This window comes from Gymnoscopelus microlampas (genome assembly GCF_963454915.1).
Source record: "Gymnoscopelus microlampas genome assembly, chromosome: 8".
NCBI classification, from domain to species: domain Eukaryota; kingdom Metazoa; phylum Chordata; class Actinopteri; order Myctophiformes; family Myctophidae; genus Gymnoscopelus; species Gymnoscopelus microlampas.
The window spans coordinates 42628558-42643315 of NC_139945.1; the positions used below are offsets into that span (position 1 = coordinate 42628558).

Here is a 14758-nt window from a genome sequence, read left to right on the forward strand (position 1 = left end):
TGCTTCTACAGACAATTTTGACGTCACCATGATCAGACCGGATGAAGTTTACCTTTTTGTGCTGAAAGAGTGACTTTGAGAGTGGTTTTACCCTGCAATGCAAGTCATTGAGGAGACTATTTTTGGATTATCAATTTCTAATGACAAGATAACACCACAAGCCAAACCTCTTACCAAAGTGTCATTGCGCTTTAAGGCTGAATTGAATATTTTACTTGAATCATGGACCAAATTTAACCAAAAACAGGAATACCCAAGTCCATTATGGACCCCCGTCTCTTATGATTTAATGCAATTAATTGCATCCTGTGCAATTTGGAAACTGCACAGTTAATGGGAATCGATGAATTGTTCAGCCCTTGTGAAAATATCAAATTGAACGAGCGCAAAAGTGCTACAATGTCCTTTATGCCTAGCAGCATACTTCCCATGTTATTTTATGATAAATTATAAAATGGCTCACAGTAGTGAATTCCAAAGTGAGCTTGAACAGAAGAAATTAACATGAAAAATGTAACGTCTACCCCAACCCAACAACACGATAAACAAATTCTACAGTCCCCATAATGAAAGACAAATGAGAAGTCGGTCTGGCAGGTTTACCGTTAAGAAGGCTTCTGTTATTTCCTTTGGAGTAGAAAATGGCATTTTGCACAGATAAAGGGTGATTTGCATTAACATGTAATGCTTCAGTGAAGTACCCCCTACAACATCTTTGCTAACAGAGGTTGCCTAATCTCCTTAATGAGAACCAGAGCATGTGGCCTGGCCTCCTTGCTTGTGAATGGGACGTTTACTATTCAAATTCTCTGAAAGCCTTTCAATTTCTTAAGTAGTCAGATGCAACAAAACAGCACTTTCATGGTATCTAACTTCTGTATACTGACATATTTCCGTCAAGTGAAACATGATATGCATGTGGGACATACCATAACTTTGGGCGGAATTTTTATTTGATTTGAACATTAAATAGTGGGCATGTCAACAAACTATTACAATACAATTTTAAGAAAGATTGATGGGTGGATGTCATATCATTGGTTGAAATTGGTTTGTTTCAAGCCTACAAAAGTTTTTCATTATTGTCTTTTACAGAAAGAAAACATGACTATTTTGTTTTGTATTATTATATTTTTTTTTTTGCATATATTGCTAAGTAGAAACAAAGTATGGGATGTGTACCTGGGATGTGAACTAAAAGGGTTCATTTCATCTCGACCTCAACTATTTAAGATAGACACCTGCCCTGCCACAATACACATTGCACAGCTCTGGAAATGGACAGGACAAAAGAACGCCATTGTTGCATTTCAGTATCCATTGACTCCAGGTTCACTTACCAGCCTCTGAGTTTATGTGCTTCAGGGATGTCTGGGTTGACCATTAAAGTGCTACTGAAGGTAGCACTGAGGGACCTGCCTCCAAAGTCAGATAGCTTAGCCGCCTTGATGGCCAAAATTGGCTGTCCAGAACCATCGAATTTCTCTGCCTGCGAAGAGATAAAACATTTAAAACAGAAAATATATCAATAAATGTAGTGATAACTGATAATAGCCGTTTGTGTTAATAGAGTAGTGTAGTTTGTGTTCTAAAATACAAATTTTAGCTTCCAACAACCAGAGCTCAGAAGCAGAGAAAAAAGTCAACAACCTCAGCACATGCTTTCAGAACCTAGGTAGGATATATGCTGCACCTTTAAGAAGAAAAAGGGCAGTGTGCCAGCCAGTTTCACCCCCTCTGCCATTAGGCTCCGTAATATACATACAGAACCCCCTCACCTGGACGAACTGGACGTGTGCCAACCAACACCCCTCCATGCACGCACACACATCCCCAGAGTGTGTGGAGGGACATTGCTTTTCTTTAACCCATTAAAGCTGGGAAGGCATCCGTCTCATTTTAGATTTTAGCTTTACCGTATATATAATCATATGTTTTTCATAAAACTCTGAGGATTTAGAACATTGGTTTAGAACAGTGGTTCATTGTTTTAGAACAGTGGTTCTCAAAAATAGCAGATATACAAGCTCACAGCACCTGAACCTTTTTGAAAAATAACGGTTATGTTTGGAAAATGTTTTCTCTTCAGAAGGTCTTCTCGTCTGGGGGTCCCTGGCACAAAACATTTTCAGATGGGGGGGGGGTCCTTAATTTCCCTTGTGGACAATAAAGGACACTAACAAAACATTTCAATTTTTTTGTCTCCGCCAGGCCGAAGGTGTGACCGAGACACTTTTCGCCTTGTCAGTGTGTCATTCCGTCTGTGTACAGCTAATCTTCAACACTGTTGGACCGATCGGCGTGAAACTGTGCACACACAGTCCCTGGAGACCAAGTGAAAACCCCTACTCTTTCAGATTGGCCTGTTATAGTGCCACCAGGAGGCCGATTTTGCTTACGTATTTTTTTTATATTACTATACAGATTTTTCATATTGCATCCCGATTGGCTAAAATAGGCTTACGAAGTTTGCAGGAGTGGCCTATTTTGAACAAAATGCCTAAAACCATGAAAGCATTGTCCGATTGCCGTGAATCTTTGCACGCACATTCCCACTAGGCCAAGGAAGAAATGCCACCCTACATTTTTTCAAATTGGCCTCATGGTGGCCCTATAACCAGCTGATTCAGGTTTTGGCCTATAACTCCTGAACCATAGGTCATGCAATCAATCATTCCTTTGATCATTACGTAACTCCCCAAATAGGCCACGACCATTTCCACCTGACTATATAAACGCCATTTCACATTTTCTTAACACATTTTGTGTTACTACTCCTACAGATTTTGTTCAAATGCCACAATTCGGTATACATTATCTCTGTAGTCATGTGATCAAGACATAGCTGTCACACTTCTCATATTCTATTCCGTTTTGCACATAATGAATGCAGCGTCCGATTGCTGCTGGGAAACTTTGCACACACATTCCCACTAAGCCAATTTGGCTACAACAGCCTACTTCACGTTTTGGCCTCTTCAACCGTAGGTCGTACAATCAACATCTTTTCCCTTGAATTCCTTAGATCATGATGCAATTTACACAACGTCATTGTGCGTTTTCTACAAAACACACTTTTTGATACTTCTCAGATCTTGTCCAAAACTCAGAAACCGGTACACATCTCTGGGGTCACGTGATCAAGATCAAGGTATGAGTGCGATTTGGCACATGCCATTCCAATTGGCTAAGACTGCCTTACAAAGTTTGCAGCCCTGGGTAAGCAACCCGGCCTGGCGGAGATCTGTGTTCCGAGGAGCATACTTCTCTAGTTTTTTTTATTTCATTTTAATTGGGCAAGAACTGGAGATTGTGTTTGTATTCAGTCAAAACTATTAGGGTTTACCAAAGTTTATTTTGTTTTTGCCTCATCCTAAATACAACTACCTCAGTGGACCTTCTTGAAGGAACAAACTTTTTTTAAAAAGTGCTTGTTTATTTGCATGCTGGGCATTGTCGCTTTTCTATTTGGCACTGCCGTGGTTCTTTATAAACTATACGTATTGTGTACTTCAGCAAGTCTCCCTGGAGAAGGGGCATCTGCAGAGCAAACAAAGAGGGTACACAGTGCTTCTTGTCAGAATGAAAGAAATGATGGCAAACTGAGCACAGTCCCTTTGAGCCATAGGTAAAATCAACTGCAGCACTGCAGTTCCTTCATCACACCATGACAGTGTATTTACTCAGTAACTTCAACCACATCAGCTTCCATTAAACACAGCGCACACGCCGCACAACACTCTTCAACCCCACCCCCCCCCTCCCCATCTTCAAACTGCTGAATAGCAATCTCCGGGCGCTGGCTTATACGCCACACGCAAAACACCTTTTCAATTAAAGAGGGAGGGGGGGGGTGTACAGCCTATGTCTGTCGCTACCTGTCAGGACATGTACAACTTGGCTGCGAGCGACTTTTAAATGTGTGACTAGATTTGGTCTTCACAGCAATGGGCTATTTCTAATACAACTATTCTACAATAAAAGAATGAGCTCTCAGGAGTCTTTCCATGTTAACAGTTCAGTTTGATAACCTAATGGGAATGACACTGTTCGGTACACTTTCAATACAAGCTAAAGTAAATGTCTAAGACAGTAATTTCTATTCCACTTTTTTTTTGAGCGGTGTAGCCGCTCCTATAAGTGGGGTTGGGACACCTCATTAGTACACCCTTCGCTGTACTGTGATTGGCTCATAATAGCACACCCCTCTACATTAGTACACCCCTAGCTGTACTGTGATTGGCTGACTCTATTCAGCACTGTGATTGGCTAGCGAGACACATGATGAAATTAATAACCTACTGTATAAATAGGACTATGCACTTTAAAAAAAAATCTTTTAAGTGAGCTTCCATCACTGTGATAACCACACCGCTCACTTCACACTGGGTGTGACTTTTTTAAATACAATTTTGAACTAGACTCAAAGAGATCTCATAATAACCACAAAAATATAAATAACCCCATCACCTGCGGTGGCTTCCTTTTCCCTGCTTGCAGTTGCATACGGTTGTCCAAAAGCTGCCGCAAGATGTTGCATTTTTTAAATGCCTGGCCTGACATTTGGCCTAGTTCTACTGACTGACATATTGTGGTGAAATCAGCACTAATTAAGGGCGCGTTCGGAAATACAGCACTGAGCGCACTGGCCAATGCAAACTAATAGGCGAGTGCGCTCCGGTGCGCTATTTCCAAACGCACCCGAAGTGTCATGTCAGAGGTTAGTTAGTTATGCACCTTATGCTCATTCAACAGACTAAGCAAACTTTAACCACTTGGCTTCCATAGTTTGGGCATGTCTTTCTGTCCATTTACTTGACCGCTTACCTTACTTTGTTGGTTGACAAGGGTTAATGCCGCTTACAGCGTTCTAGCACTTTGTAAGTCACTGAGGATGAGACACGAGGGCGTCTGCTAAATGCTTAAATTGTATTGTGATGTAGGGAAACCTGCAGTCATTCTCTATATACCCTCCTTAGCCCATTAAGACCTGGAACGCATCTGTGTCGCATCTTTTTTGATTTGAGCTAAAAAGCATCATTTTACACTTTGGCTATTGTTGAGAAATCGTAAAAAATTGTGTAAATCTTTGTTTTGTTTTTTTAAGCAAACATTTGTAACGCAAATTTTTGCTTCAAGGGGTCGCTGGAACAGAATATTTTGAGATGGGGGTCCGCGGCCAAATACATATACATTTTGGGGTCCTCGAAATGAAAAAGTTTGAAAACCACTGACATAGCAACATACGTTTTTTTTTCAAAAAACTGTTTTTGATTTGATTTGGAAGACATTTTGTAGAATCGGAACCTCAGGTCTTAATGGTTGTATCCCCAAACCCTCGGTCCTCCTTCCCCTGGTGTATTTTGGTCTGCATCTCCCCCTCCCCAGTCCTCACCTCTTCTCCCCACAGCGTTACAGATACCATCTTCCCAGACGCGTCTATCAGATTCACTGTCCTCTTGGAAACCTCGCGGCTGGTCTTGGTGGTGAGACGGGTCAGCTCGTCCACGCTCTTGCACACTCCAATAACATCTGTGCAGGAAGACACAAATCATTGTTTACAACGTTAGCAACTGTTCCGTGTCTCCTTTGCCAGGCAGGCAGATTCATGGGTTACACTTGCAAAAACCTTGTCTGGACAAATAACAGGCTGTGTGTCCTTGAGAAGCCCTTGACCAACTCTGGACTATGTTCCCAGACAAAGACACATATACATACCATAAATATTGAATGCGTGTCTGACTGCCACAGGTCACTAAGGGGCCCATCGTCTTCCAGCTCAAATTGACTCAGGGGAAATCAGTGACTCATTTTTCATTTCAATTCAGGTGTGAGGTCAGCAGCCCGTGTGTTCTAAACACACACATTCCTAATGCTGGTGTTGCCTCTATATTCTATAAGTGGACAAATCCATATAAACCTGCATCTGCCTTTTTGCTGTTATTTTGCTGAAATGATGAGGAGCCATTTATATGAGCAGTGAGAACTAATGAGTGAGATCAGTGACTGTAAATATTAGCGCTAGGCCATTCATTTAATACACCGATACAATCAAAAAACAGACGGCTATCAGTACTGTATACCAGTGGTTCCCAAACGGTGTGCCATGAGATAAGTCCAGGTGTGGCTTTGTGACAATGACAACCACACATTATTTCAACATATGTTTTTTTTTAAACTTTTTTATCAGTACAACTAATATATTTTGAACTATTTTTTGTTAGTAAATAAGAATAAAACATGATATACAGAGTGATAAGGGTGATAAGCCTTATCGCCTGCTGGACTTGGGAGTGAAATTACTCAAACAGTAGTACAAGCGGCAGTCTCCATTATCATAATTACATGTGGCCTCCTTATTATTACTTCTTCATTTTACCTGTGACAGCACTTTCTCCTCTGTTAACCGGGTCGGCCATAGGGCCAAAGTCAATCTATGCCACAGGCCAATACTGTCATCAGTATTATTAATACTACTTCTATCGCTCTGGTCTTATAATTGCCTTAACCTCCCATGCACATCCCTCTCCACACTTCACTACTAGGCCCGTCACAATTATTACATAATCGCCTAATCGCAATTAATTGAGACAATCGCAATTATTTTGCATAATCCTCATATTCGTTACCATGTTGAAAAATGTTCAACAAGCTTACAACGTGTCACTTCGTGACGCGTTGTAAGCTTGCAGATCAGCTATTTCTGCTATTTTTAAATTATAAAATTATTAAATATGTGAGTAATTTCTTTGTGTTAATTGTCATATTTGCACTGTGCAAATTTTGATTACAAGCTCCTCCTCACCCACGACAGCATCCTTGTCTCTGGCCTCCAGGTCGCTGATGGAGACAAAGTCACACTGCACCATGGGAACGTCACTGCTGTCGGTGTCATCACAGGGGATGATGGTGGATTCGCCGTTGAGTGTCATCTCGTAGTCATTCTTCAGGGTGCAGTACTGCTTGTTGGCGATCTTCAGGGAGCCCTTGGAGATGAAGTACACCTAGGATGTACGGATGGATGTGTTAAACAGATGGAGCATTTCACCCGACTGAATGGTGCTAACAAGATATGACTTTATGCAGTTGGGGGAAATCAACAAAGACTGGCTGATCAATGTAAGCAGCTTATTGTGTTGGTACACTGCAGCAGGATGACTCACTCAAAGTCCCTTTGGTTGCAATTAAAAAAAAAGTATTGGCAGTTGTTTGTACAACAGTCAGAGCCAAATCCATCTTAGACAGCAAAGCGATTGACAGTGACAGTGTGACTGCAAAATATCATTGGTGAGAGAGGGGCATCTCTCACCTTGCCCGTCTCGAGAAGAGTGTAGAACTTGTCCACCTCTTGTTGGAAACCTGTCACTCTTATTTCTCCCTGCAACAAAACACAACAGTGAATCCTTCGGCCATAGTGTGTGTGTGTGTGTGTGTGTGTGTGTGTGTGTGTGTGTGTGTGTGTGTGTGTGTGTGTGTGTGTGTGTGTGTGTGTGTGTGTGTGTATAGTGATCAAATACAATTGTTGCAATAACCCTTTAGACACTCACACTCTCATCCACTATCTCCATGGAGAAGAGCTTGCCATCACCACGAGAGTTGCTCCACGTGCGGATGCCGCTTTTGTTAGTGACACGGGCTCGGATGGTCCATCTAACACAGAGGGTTGATGGCGATTCATGTCAGGGTGATTCAATTTGGAATGAGAAGTAGGTGGTATTATAATTGGATACACTGTGTCAAGACATCATTTCTGATTTAAGAATAGTGTGATGATCAAGCAGTCTCGTTTAATTCTCATTAATTACAAAACAGATAAATGCCCACGCCTGTCAAACACAACTATAAAGTCTTAGGCCAATATCTCTCCTCTTGCCAATCAACATAATACATACTGAAGTGGTCTCTGCTAATCTTACTTACAATGATAACAGTTCTGCTTCCCTCCATGACTCTGTAGATTAGAGGTGTTCATCTCTTTCCTGGCTGCAAACTATGTTCTTTGTCAATGGAAAATTCTATTCCAAATTATACTGTGGGCTATCACAGCAAGATTCCCTATCCAGATCCAACTTTTATAACATGTCATGGAGTATAAAGGTTTTTATTTTATTTTTTCCTGAGACTTGTATGAGTCTCTGTAGTATCATTTTTGGACATTTGTATTTTATGGCAAACATTGTGATCCACGCCATTCTCTAGAACATCAAATACTCACTTAGACTGGTACGGGTTGAGGCTGGCAATGGGTACGACTTTGGAGGAACCCCCAGGAGTGCTGGGCACAGCAGATGGAGGCTTCTTCCCAAAGTCTCTATTAGGACCTCTGTTCACTTTTGGGAGGAATGATGAGAAACATCAATGATGAGTATTGAAGTAGACTAGAACTCAGGTCACAACAGACAGTACAGTGCCTTATTCATCAGGGACGAATTGCAAAAATCTATTTTCTTTAGACTGCAATTCCTTGATCACTATATCGCCGTTCATGAAGGACAGGTTGTAGATGTAAAGCCTTCAAACTCCTTGTAACTTAATAGTAGTATAATATATTGCAGTAAATCTGGAAAGCTAGCATTAGAAGGACTAGAGAGAGATAACAAAAATCCTGTCAAAGCTAAGTGTGTTACATAATGGCATTTCAGAGGTATTATTCCCATTTCATAGAATCAAATCAAGAGTGGTATATGCTGTAACAAACTAAAGTTGCTCTTTCCCCTGGAGACTGGAGCTGGCAGAATCGGGAGATTTTCTGTTTGGACAAGCACTGCACATTTGATTCGTGTGCGGCTCACATGGCGGATTAAAGTTCAAAGTGTCCGGTTAAGTCCTCCTACTTTGCCGACCACTGCATTTCTGGTAATTAAACCCAGAGATCAAGCGGCACACATAGAGAAATAACTGTGCTGATGAAGAGGGTGCTCGCCACAATTTCCAATTCCCGGACGGCAGATTAGCCCATTTAGACCTGAGGCCGATTCTATAAACACCTTCTAAATCCTGACCTAGGTTTTCTGAAAAACGTCAAATATTTATTCAAAACATTACAACAAATGCATGTTGCTATATACTGTACATAGCAACAAGAACCCCAAAAGGGGTTCCCGTCCTGACAGGTATAGTTACAAATAGGGGTTCCCGCCCAAAATGGGTTAGGGGGATGAATACCTGTTATGACACACATCAGAGGACAGCACAAGGATCCCTGATGGGGAGGACTGCATTTCATCTCTGCTGGCCTTCTCAAATCTCTTTGATATGGTCATACCCTTTTAAACTGTATTTTACATAAACTGCCAAATGTTTTGAAAAATAAATATAATAAGGTGTGGTTTGCAATTATTGTATTAATCAGAACATAGTCGTCACCCATTGAGCTGCTCCTGCCTTCTATATGATTGAAAGCCATGTTGTGCACTTAGACAATTCAAATTTAATTGCATGGTTCCAGTAAGCTTTTCTTCTATATTAGGTAAACGATGGGAATACATCTGGACAATAAATAAATCCATAAAACACAGTAAGCACTAAACAAGTATAGGCTAATAACTTGCATACCAATTGTCATAGTGAGTCATTTATTATGTCAGTTGTTAATGAGAAGAGACTCGTCAGCATGGTGATGATAAATTAAAGAAATTGACAGAAGTACCTAAAATGGCATTCTGTCGACCATTCTGTTCACCCAAAATGTCAACAACACACAAATGCTGCCATCTGGTGCCAATTTAAGAAACATCCAAATAATTCCAAATAGCTTAAGTCTTAGTCAAGAGGGTAAGGCTATGGCAGACTGTTGGCTCCCACTATTTTCAAATGCTTCAGGCTGACGGTGTGTACTTGAGAAGCTCTACAAATGACTTGAAACTAAAGTGGATGCCCGCCCCCCCTTTCCATCCATTTTGCCTATGCAGTCACTGCATAGGCTGACTGGAAATATACAAGAAATACAATTTTGCACACTGTAACTCCCATTTACAAATGTATTTTGGTACCACTTGAGTGGTACCACTATGGTTAGCACTGTCTCAAAGAAACCATCATATATTGTATATTATTTTCATATTACACAACGCAGCCTTAAAGGGATTGTAGACAGTTCAGAGATAAACAAAGAAAAAAACACCAGCAGTTCCTTTCCCCGACCACCAGGGGGTGACTTCCATAGAGTTAAGGGGGCTTCAAAACGGACAATGCCGAATATAGGTTGCTTTATTATTCGGATAGAATTCGCGTAACTGCCCGCCCCTGCCGGTTCTCTGAATTTGTATTTTTAAATAGGCTCTTTCATGATAAATTGACCACATATATGAAGTTAAACAACTAAATTCTATCCAAACGATTTTTTAAAAGTAAATTCTGTGCCTCAAAAAAGAAGTTTGAAAGCGTTTTAAAACCGAAAGTAAAACGTTCCCACGGACGCGCACGGACGCGCACATGCGTGCGTTAATTTACGACCCGGACAAACATAAACAGTAGGGAAAATACGGATTTCAGAGAGAGGACTGTGTTTCAATGCAGGAAAACACCCCAGCATCATTATATAGTGGCTGATAGAGGGGAAAAATGCAAAATATATATATATATATAAATATGTTTCAAATTTAGGCTTAATGTTGCCTACAATCCCTTTAAGTCCAGTTAGAAGAGATACAAGCAGCGTTTACCTTCATTTCCATTTTGTGGCTGCAGGGGGCGGTGTGGAGGGTTGGCAGCTGGCTGTGGACCTTTACTTTGACCTGCAGCACCCTCTGTGTAAGTCACGGGTTCCCCGATCTTTCCACCAACTTCTTCAGCCGACTTTATTATGTCCATTTCCAGAATAATAATCACCCGTCTGACAAATGATAAACAGCAGGAAAAAACATTCAATATGTAACATTATGGAAACTGATCAGAGCATATGAATCCTGACAGTGTGCCTTTACACGTTTCTCTCAAGCCTGGAAGCATCAATTACAAATCCTGGAACTTTTCCACAGACCATAACATGAGAAGAGATTTGGTTACTGCTATAACATGAAAGATGGATGTAAAAGCTCAAATGAAAACTCATTTGCTGTATTCACAGATGCTTTTCTTTTGATTAAAGTGAACTGATTTTTTCAGGTGGAATTTCGCGAGAAGGATAATGGCTTTGTCAGCAATTAAAAGTAGATGATTAACAAGAAAGACTAATTCATCATACCGTCCATCCTTCAATACATTGGTCACGCTCCTCTTGAGGCAGCAGACACAGTTTTGGGCCAGTCTGTTATCCTCTGCCATGTGGTTGAGCTGGGTTGAGAGCATGAAAGCTACAAGAGGGTAGAAATACAAAAGAGCTGATTAATACCAGGGGTCCAACTATTGAGAACTGGGAGAAATCTGGGTGGTGAATGTCAACTTTGCTCTTCATTGACAACACAACAGATGTTCCATTGATCAGGGCAGAATAGGTGTGACTGTATAAAACTGTATAAATATGATTGAAGCAGGGCCCCTGCTGGGCAAAACATTCCTTTCTAAATCAAGGAATTATGTTTGAGTATGAATACTTACAGGACATAGTGTGTAGTCCATCACTCATCATCAGTCGAAATCGGGCAGCACCATTCCCACTCTCAATCTTACGAATGTTCTGAGAGAAACATTCCACGAGTCCAGGAATTAGATCAATTAAAAACAGCATACTTGGCTTCACTGAACTGTACCGTATGTTTATGACCAAGCTATTCTGAATACATGACTTGATTTCTTACCAAAGGTCTACTCTAAACCTTCATTAGCAATAAGAAGGTCATAAAATTACTGTTAATCAAATATGTGATGAATACATTTACATTCCCAATTACAGATTATATAAACAATTCAAGTCTAAATGTCTCAAAAAGGTGTCACTTTGGAGGACAGATTCAATTATTAGAGCATATTGTTCGTTAGGTGTACCCTGCACATGATATTTGGTTGGATTATTTGTATAGTAAAAAAGCAATACTAAGGGCAGTCTAGTCCTGGTTCAGACCGTTAGTGAGTTCTCTCTAACGCCCTGGAAGACCCCTCGCTCTGCGCTTGTACAAGGAATTCCACTGCCCTGCGAGCGCTCAAGAGTAGTGAAAATAAACAAAACCATTTCGCTACTCACCGAAGCAAAGGCTGTTTTGTGTTGTTGAAAGTCTATTCTCGGAGGTGGGAAGCCTCTCAGCACCCCACCTACTCTGTAAAATACACTTTTTGGGCAGAAAATAAAATATGTCAGCGAGACGGATTTTTTTTAATTTACTCCACAGTGCCCTCTACAGATTTGGAGGATTTGAACTTACCATTAACCAAAATCTGTAGAGGGCACTGTGGAGTAAATAAAAATTATTTCCGTCTCGCTGACATATTTTATTTTCTGCCCAAAAAGTGTATTTTACAGAGTAGGTTGCTGAGAGGCTTCCCACCTCCGAGAATAGAGTTTCAGCAACTCAAAACAGCCTTTGCTTCGGTGAGTAGCGAAATGGTTTTGTTTATTTTCACTACTCTTGAGCGCTCGCAGGGCAGTGGAATTCCTTGTACAAGCACAGAGCGAGGGGTCTTCCAGGGTCTTCACTAACACTCTGAACCAGGGCTAAGGGCAGTCAATACTCACCAATAACTGAAGCATTGAATCTGTGACAGTATCGCCCTTTGTCAGAGCCTGTGTACAGAGAGAAGATTGTCAGGTTATTCATATAATAATACGCTTTGTTTTTAAAGCACATTTCAAATGTCAAAAAGTGCTTGACAGAAGAATCCTCCACAACATGTCATTTGTGACAGGTAACGAGAGCCGCCAATATAAATTTAGTTGGAATTAGTTATCATTTAGTTAAAATTATAACTCATAATTGTGGAACTGGAAATGTGACTAATATCCTTTGGGGTCCCTTTCCTCCAGGTTTTAATGAATGCTCTGAGGTGTGTCACTGACACACAGTAAGCATTGCTTCAGCTACTTGCCAAAGTACATTACAGTAATATAGATGTATTTGTATATCTGCATATCTCTCATAGATACGAAAGTAAAAGTCACTGGTCAGACTCGATAAATTACATCTAGTCTTGATTCAACATTACAGTAGTAAAATCATATCCATTTGTAACTCTGGCAGTGTACGAATGTAACCAAATGGACCCATTACATTCAGCTAGATTTGACAGTACGGTGGGTAGGAATATTGGAAGGCAGTGTGTGCATCATCAATGTTCAAGGGAAGGGAGTGGGACTTCACTATCATCTACACCAGTGGTTCTCAACCTGGGGGTCGCGACCCCCAGGGGGGTCGCCAAATAATTTGGGGGGGTCGCCAGATTTTTTGGTGAATTTGAGAAAAAAAAAAGATTTTTTTTTTTTTTTTTTAACAAAATATTTTTTTTATGTTATCATTAATTCATGTTTTATCAGTTAATTTACTCAATTTACCCACTTTTTGCAAAAATGTTTTGATAATAAACAATGATCAAATAACCTATTATAAATAAATAACCTTCGCGCGCGCGAACGGGACCGCTTGCGCGCGCGAACGGGACCGCACGCGTGCACGCGGGGGGTCGCGGGAAATAATATCATTATTTTGGGGGTCGCGGCCTGAAAAGGTTGAGAACCCCTGATCTACACGTTGGCACAAACGTCATACAGCATAAAAAGCTTAAGCTACTTCAGTTGTGTTTGACTTTGCAATCAAGATCATAATAATAATACACAGGACCCTAATGGTAACAAGCCATAGTGCTTTATTGGGTTTTAATCCTTGTAGCATCCTTTTATTGCAAACTATTAATAAAGTATTCAATCAAACAATCAGACGGACTGGACTGGATCTTCTGTCGGATCATTTCGCAGCAATATATCAGCAAAAAGCTTGACAGAAAAGACGCTATTTGACTAATAAACCACCAAATTCAACAAAAACATGTTCTTATCTGTACAAAGCACATTCAATTCTAGACTGTGGTCATATTGTCAACTATAAAAAGCCGTCTTCCTGTCGCTAGTTACCTACTGTAAAACAGAACCTTACCTCTATCGTTCCTTCTGAAAGCTGTGCCATGTCTGCAGAGCCTTTTACAAACGGAATACAACAATTGTTTGATATTTAGACAGTGCCGTGAATGAACACAACAGCTCCTGCTATTCTGCTTGTTGTCTCTGTATTGTGTGTGGCGCCAATCGCTGGTACAAACCCGCCAAAGAACAGCACTACTCGAGCTTCCGTTTCCGGTCACAGACCTCAGATCAGATGAAGGTGTTTTGGTAGTGCTACAAGCATAGACACACAGGCACCACAAATCTGACCTGAGACCAGTGCGTCCATGGTAGGGTATGGAGCATGTTATAGCTCTGTGTGGAGCAAGTGCGTAAAGTTATGTATTTACGTAAGCGTGGTGCGTCACCGCGTCACACGGAATACGAGTACGACTGCGTCTGAAATTCAGTGGTGGAAAAAGTACTCAAATGTTTTACTTAAGTAAAAGTTTCAATACTGCAATGTAGAAGTAGCTGTTACAAGTAAAAGTCCGGAATTCAAAAGTATTGGTATAAAAATGTTCTTAAAGTACCAAAAGTAGAAAGAACATTATCATGTAATTTCGCAAGTTTTCAAATGTATAATATGTATACAAATATTTTTGAAAATAGCAGATCTACAAGCTCACAATGCGTTGCCCAAAATGCTGATGTGGTTAATGTATGTTTTGTAATAATAATCAAAATCTAAAAAGTAAGTAACTATAACTAAAGTTTTCAAATAATTGTAGT

The 14758-nt window shown here is 40.6% G+C and overlaps 1 protein-coding gene across 1 annotated transcript in view; it reads right to left on the reverse strand.

Moving 5' to 3' along the window:
- rpa1 (replication protein A1) overlaps positions 1 to 14170 on the reverse strand; it is a 33861-nt gene extending 19691 nt beyond the window's left edge. The window contains exons 1-11 of the mRNA XM_084065369.1: positions 14022 to 14170; positions 12611 to 12658; positions 11539 to 11617; positions 11186 to 11294; positions 10665 to 10834; positions 8216 to 8330; positions 7548 to 7650; positions 7310 to 7378; positions 6806 to 7004; positions 5396 to 5532; positions 1341 to 1489 (exon numbers count right to left, since the gene is read on the reverse strand). Of these exons, the coding sequence (XP_083921495.1) occupies positions 1341 to 1489; positions 5396 to 5532; positions 6806 to 7004; positions 7310 to 7378; positions 7548 to 7650; positions 8216 to 8330; positions 10665 to 10834; positions 11186 to 11294; positions 11539 to 11617; positions 12611 to 12658; positions 14022 to 14051 (1208 nt within the window). The 5' untranslated portion in view covers positions 14052 to 14170. The remainder of the gene's footprint in view (positions 1 to 1340; positions 1490 to 5395; positions 5533 to 6805; positions 7005 to 7309; positions 7379 to 7547; positions 7651 to 8215; positions 8331 to 10664; positions 10835 to 11185; positions 11295 to 11538; positions 11618 to 12610; positions 12659 to 14021) is intronic.
- Positions 14171 to 14758: the final 588 nt, after the last annotated feature.